This window comes from Paramisgurnus dabryanus, chromosome 3 (genome assembly GCF_030506205.2).
Source record: "Paramisgurnus dabryanus chromosome 3, PD_genome_1.1, whole genome shotgun sequence".
In the NCBI taxonomy this organism is placed as follows: Eukaryota; Metazoa; Chordata; class Actinopteri; order Cypriniformes; family Cobitidae; genus Paramisgurnus; species Paramisgurnus dabryanus.
In genome coordinates, this window is record NC_133339.1 from 38,367,618 (window position 1) to 38,374,001 (window position 6,384).

Genomic DNA, 6,384 nt, shown 5'->3' on the forward strand with positions numbered 1-6,384 from the left:
ATGCATTGTTTTAAAATGAGTCCCATAATATATTGCATGAATAGATGTTCACACGTGAAAGCTTTTGATTCGTACAAACATTTTTAACAAAACCCACTGGACTGAATCTGTAGATTTGGACTGCAGTCAAGAATACATAGTAATGGAAAACATTAATGTGTCCTTATCTTTTTACTTCACATTCATTGCGCTTTTTGTCTTGCGGAGCTGAACAGACCGACCGACTGACAGATAACTAAAATGAAAGTATCGAGAGATCAGACTGCTTGTTACGCTTTCAGATTGCTCTCGCGGCACAATGATGTCACTCGCCAACTGGCCTGTGCTGCACCGCAAGCAGGGATGGGCAGTATTTTGATATATATAATTCAAATACGTATTTCAAATACAAAATAGTATTTTGTAATATATATTTGATAGGGATGATGATAATGGCTTTGTATTTTGTATACGACACAAAATACTTCAGTGCTTTGTATTTTAATACTTTTTAAGAAGTCTACATTGTGACATCATAGAAATGCGGCTTCTGATTGGTGCCTAAACGTGCAGGCTGCCAGCTTTTTATTAATTTTTTGCATAATTTGCTATAATTTTTAACAGTTCATGTTAAGTTTTGGTATTTATGATTTATGGTATTAGTTAGAAACTAGTTGCCATCAGTTGTCTTCTCATGAATTACTTGTTTCTCAGTGTTGCTAGTGCAAAGTAGGCCCTTTATTACCGGTTGCATATGTCAGATTTTTGCGTGACTATTTGATCGATTGCTTCTTCACCATTAGTCCAACTGATAAAAGGTTTGTGAAGATATTGCTCCCTTGTGAAAGTATTTTTCAAAATACAAAAATACAGTAGTTTATTTTGATACATGTTGTGGCTGCTGTATTTTGTAGTTTCATTTTGATACACTTAAAACTAAGGTATTTGGTATTTTATTTTAAAATACATTTTAATGTATCTTTGCCCAACCCCGGCCGCATGAAGTTAAAAGCAAGAGGGCCCCATAGTGGTTCGAGCCCTACGTAGCTTGCATACTCTAAATATAATGGAAGAACGGCTCTGAAAACTAACATACCAATTCACTGCAGTATGTAAATATGGATGCTTTGTACAATATGCTTATAATGCCTGTATTGCTATTACAGTTGGCAAAGCTAGCAGTACCCTAGTTCATTTATTGTCTTTCACTTGAATTGCGTTTTAAATAAAAAGCAAGGTAATTGCACTAATTTCAAGTTTACATAACATTTGTTTTGACATTATTTTAAATTATAAATCTAAGTAAATATATATACAGCTCATTCAACATGGACCGTCAATATAGATGACCATATAGTTTTGACCTCAAATGTTTATGACTAACTGGCTGAAAAGAATTACAATCAATACTTTGTAATATTAAACAGTACCTGTCAAAATGATTTGCAGGATCCAGGTTACAGTGTGTTATTAATTTTTATATCTGGTAATAACATACCTGCAAATGTTTTGACTGGCCAATCAGAATCAAGCAATCCAACCAGCCTTGTAATAAATCTAAATATTACAAAATGTACACACATGACATCTTTATTACAATATCATTTGGTAAATGTGACGTGATCGCACTGTACCACCTATGAGATCTTTCAGCAACCAGAGTTCTGAGACCATTTCTGTCCTTTCTTTACATTACCGTCTGTCTATTAAAGTCAAAAAATGCCCAAAAATAACTTCGTCATACAGGAATTTTTCAGATTTTTAAGATGATGATTATTAGTTCCGTTATTTTCAATTTCAACATTATGGGGTGGTTTCCCGGACATGGATTAGCTTAAGCCAGGCCTAGGCCTTAGTTGAATTAGGAAATATAACTAGTTTTAACAAACATGTCTTACTAAAAACATTACTTATGTGCATTTTGAAGCAAAACAAATGGCACTCATGAATTTTAGGAGATGTCAGTGCAAGATGTTTTCAGTTTGGACAGCTCTTACATTTATTTTAGTCTAGGACTAGTCTAATCCCTGTCTGGGAAACCGCCCCTAAGTGTATTAGCTCTTAAGACAGCTTAAGTACAAGTACAGAAAATAAGATAAAGACCCAGTGTAAATATTAAGATTGAGGCAAATTCATTTTTTATCATTTGCATTTATTTGGATCACTTTCTTATAGAATTAGGAGAACACTCGAAGACCTCCTGGAATATTTATTGTACTCTTTCAGTTGTTGGAGGGTCTAAAAAAAAGAAAGGGTGGGAAAAACATGTTTAGATTAAAGAAAATAGATTTATACATCATTTACACTTTCCAGAAGACTCACTTGGCCCATTCAACGTTGAGAATAAGATGATCGTATCCGAAGCCGGACACACCGGCGATGGCTCTTGCAGCGTCCTCACGCCGGTGGAAACTGATGAAAGCAAAGCCCTAAAGTGGGGGACAAAAAACATTGATATAAAAGATCCACATTCATACCCAGAGTAACATACATCACTTCATGTAAGATACACTTCATTTTTCATTCTCAAATTGCCTGCCAACATGCATCCTTCACTTCTCCGTGTATCATGTGGTCACCAAACCCTAAAGGTCACATTTGATCTCTCACCTTAGACTGGCCTGTGTTCTTATCTTTAGCCAGATAGATCCTAGAGATGGAACCAAAAGGTCTGAAAAGCTCCTGCAGATCTGTTTCCCTGGTGTCCTCGGACAGGTTGGTCACACGAATTGTAGCATTATCATCAGCTGCAAAGAAATCATGAACAGGTATTACCTTCTTGCCAGATCCGCATAGCATAGTTTGCCATCTCCATGCATCTGCCCAAATTCAAATCACAAACCTCTGCGGTTAGGCTGCATGGACTCTCCTCTTCGCGTGCCTCCGTCACGCAGGCTGGGGGGAACGTACTTCCCGGTCTTGCTCTGGACGGGCTGAGCGGGCTCAGGCTCTGGATGATTAAAGATGATTACACTCACATTACTTCTGGATTAAACATAAATAATAAACCTGTCGGTTGTAGGTCTCCATCGTCATACCTGCGGTTTTATCTTTCTCGCCTGTGGACAAGCCCAACTGCTCTGCCAGCTCCTTCTGCATAGGACCAAGCGTGTCCTTGTACGGACAGCGGGTGGTCCAGTGATCCCCTTTACAAATACGACAGGACACGATTTTTTGTCCTTTAATCTTGCTCATGGGATCCTCATCCTGGTCTTGAGCATTCAAGTCCTGTAAAATAGTCAGATGGGTCACTTTTTGCTTTTGGCAGAACAGGGAAGTGAAACACAAAGTAAACTACATGTATTGGCAATGCAATTTTAATTGTTCATATAAGAAAGGATGCTATTGGATTGGATTTTATTCTGTGATGCCCTACTGTAAAGAAATCACATTTCCCCATAAAAAATGAATTTATTTCTTTTCTTATTTTAAAATAAACTTACATTTTATAATTACACTGCTAGTAAAATGCTCTTCACACCATCATACCTCTTTGTTAGAGATGAAGGTCATGAAGACATCATCACTCACTGTAGTCGTGGCAACATTAGGACCTGGTTGGTCAAATTCTGAGTTGCCAAACTTCTTCCAGTTCTGTGGGGAAATAAAAAACATGTTTACTGCCGAAAAAAAAATATATAGAAAAGGGATATTAAGAGATTTTATCAGAGCCATACCTTTCTCCTGGCAACAGCTTTGGAGGCCTTGCGTGTCTCAATCTTGAAAGTTCTGATAATCTGATTATTCAAGGATAAAGGGTTAATAGACACATTCTCCCAAAACAATTTCGCATAAGGAACCCATACAACCAAAAAATATATATTTCAAAAATATATGTACTGAAATATATTTTAAAACAAATCTATTTTTCACCTATTTATTTGTTGAATATTTTACAATATATTTTTAAAAGACACATTTTAAAGTAATTATATTCATTTCACATGGAAAGAAAAAAATGATATGTTACAAACCTGTAAACATAACAGGTTTGAAAAGATTCAAATTAAAAATATTTTTAAGTGCAAAAATAATCTTATAATATAATAATAATAAAATAATTATAATAATAATATAATTGTATCTTTTATACATACTAATATTATACTTCATACATTTTTACAAATATTTTGGCCAGGAAAATTTTACAAAATGTATTTAAAACTAATTTTTGACCAAAGAAATTAATTTTTTGCCGTATTGAAATAGAAACACTGCTCACTTTGTACTTCTTGCCATCTTCATCAATCTTGTAATCAGTGACGGTCTTTATGTTGCCTTTGACAGTCTCTTTAGGTGAAGGGAGTGAACCTAAAGATAAGGAAAGACAGAGATACTGTAGTTTACGTTAGCATTTACTATAGTAACCTGCAGTCCTCCTGTATAGCTCCTGTGTTAGCGGCCCAAAAGGTTATGGGTTCAAACCCAGGGAACTGGGTCGCTTTGGCTAAAAGTGTCTGCCAAATGCATAAATGTAAAGTTCCTAAATACTATAGTGTTTCTGAACTTTACCATAGTTAATTGTATTAACTACAGTCTTTCAATTCACTTTAGTAAACACACTACAGTATACATTAATAAAATGTACTATAGTACACTACAGTTTACTTACTACTTTAGATAATAAAGAATAGTAAAGTAGTATGTTTATGTGGTATGATAATAAAAATATGAAAAAGTGCCCAATCGCGGAATGTACAATAACACACTTAGTATAGTATAGTGTCAACAAGACGCCAAAAGTGTATTTTAATCAAATATTATACAAAAACATCCGCACTTTATATTCAATGTAACGTTAAATGACACCGCGCAACGGAGTGTAAGCGCAGCACAAAGCCAGCTGTCTGCAAACAACTGATGTCCTGTCATTGACTGTTATCATTACCAGCAACTGTGTTTTTATACTCGATATAAATAAATAGATTGACATATTTCGCTTTCTGTAATCTGTGGACATTATTACATGTTGTAAACACGTGGATGTGATATAACAGCACAAGCTGTGCTGCGGCCTCGTACCTTCATCTCCTTCCTCCTCCACCTGATCGGCCCAGCTGGGCTTTGAGCTGTAAAATACACACGATTAACATAACCGCTATTATTAAATATACGACAAAAGAAAAACTAAGTAGAAAAAACTTACTCGTCGTATTCGATGGATGGCATTTTTACCGGTTGTCGCGCCCTCGTGAAGATTCGTTTTCCGGACTAGAGTGAGTGAGAGCTCCAGCAGTCGCGTTACAGCGCCACCTGTGGGTCCGGCGGACTAAAGACAACTAATGTTGCCATGTCCCCATAAAGTCCCCATGAAATTGAAGTTTTTTGCTTTTAGTATGAATATATATTAGCTTCAAATCTATATAACTATTGCTCCAAAACATTGACAAAATTCTTATTTAGAAGTTATAAGCATTCAAAACGGACAGTCTCTCTGTCCCAGTTGTGGCTTGAAGGGATACAGCTACACTGTAAAAAATTTGTAGCAATTTGGTCAAATCAACATATATTTGTATCTTACTTTAACTAAAAAAACTAAGTTAAACTATTTCAACCTGAATTTATAATTTATGTTAACGTTTTTAAGCCAAAACTTAAAATAGTAGGTTGAATTGACTTTTTTTTACAGTGATATGGCCAAAATTTTGTGAAATTTTGCTGGATGAGCTTTGTTTTCAGTAGCACCTCACTGCAGAGCACGAAATCCAATGGGGCGGGGCTGGATCTCTTCCCACTGCATTTTAATTAGTCCGCAGACTCGCGGTTTTACCATGAGACACGTCATACACGTGTTGCTGCGTTGCCATTTCCAATTGAATCATAACTAAATAAAGTTTTCTTTTGACTGAAAAACAAACTTAACTCCAAGACTTTAATAAAAGTAGTGCCTTCAAGGTGAAATGTAAGGTTTTTTGTTATAATTTTTTGGAGTGGAAGCAAAAAATAACACTCATCCGGGTATTAGTCATCTTACCAGGTGCAGTTTAATACCTGTGAATGAATACAGTATAAATATGCATAATGAATAACATATATGACGTCATTTAGAAATTAATAAACTATGGGGCGGTTTCCCGGACAGGGATTAGACTAGTCCTAGACTAAAATAAATGTAAGAGCTGTCCAAACTGAAAACAACTTTCTCTGACATATATCTTAAAATACACCAGTGCCCTTTGTTTTGCCTCAAAATTCACACCAGTAATGTTTTTAGACATAGTTGTTAAAACTAGTTATATTTCCTAATTAAACTAAGGCCTAGTCCTAGTTTAAGCTAATCCCTGTCCACCCCTAAATGTTCATCTTGTATGGACTTTGAACTTGTTAGGATTAGGAAAACAGGGGAATGTTTCGTTTTCTTACAAATGTGCTAATTAAAACATATCAAATAAAAATGTTCTCTAT

General features: G+C 35.5%; 1 protein-coding gene across 1 annotated transcript; it reads right to left on the bottom strand.

The window, feature by feature from the left end:
- Positions 1-2,110: 2,110 nt before the first annotated feature.
- eif3g (eukaryotic translation initiation factor 3, subunit G) lies at positions 2,111-5,255 on the bottom strand. The gene is made up of 10 exons (XM_065250009.2): positions 5,126-5,255; positions 5,002-5,048; positions 4,202-4,290; positions 3,657-3,716; positions 3,469-3,573; positions 3,018-3,207; positions 2,822-2,929; positions 2,590-2,726; positions 2,302-2,408; positions 2,111-2,217 (listed from the first exon to the last, which is right to left on the bottom strand). Exons 1-10 carry the CDS (start codon positions 5,146-5,148, stop codon positions 2,202-2,204), a joined length of 882 nt encoding a protein of 293 aa, XP_065106081.1. The 5' UTR covers positions 5,149-5,255; the 3' UTR covers positions 2,111-2,201.
- Positions 5,256-6,384: the final 1,129 nt, after the last annotated feature.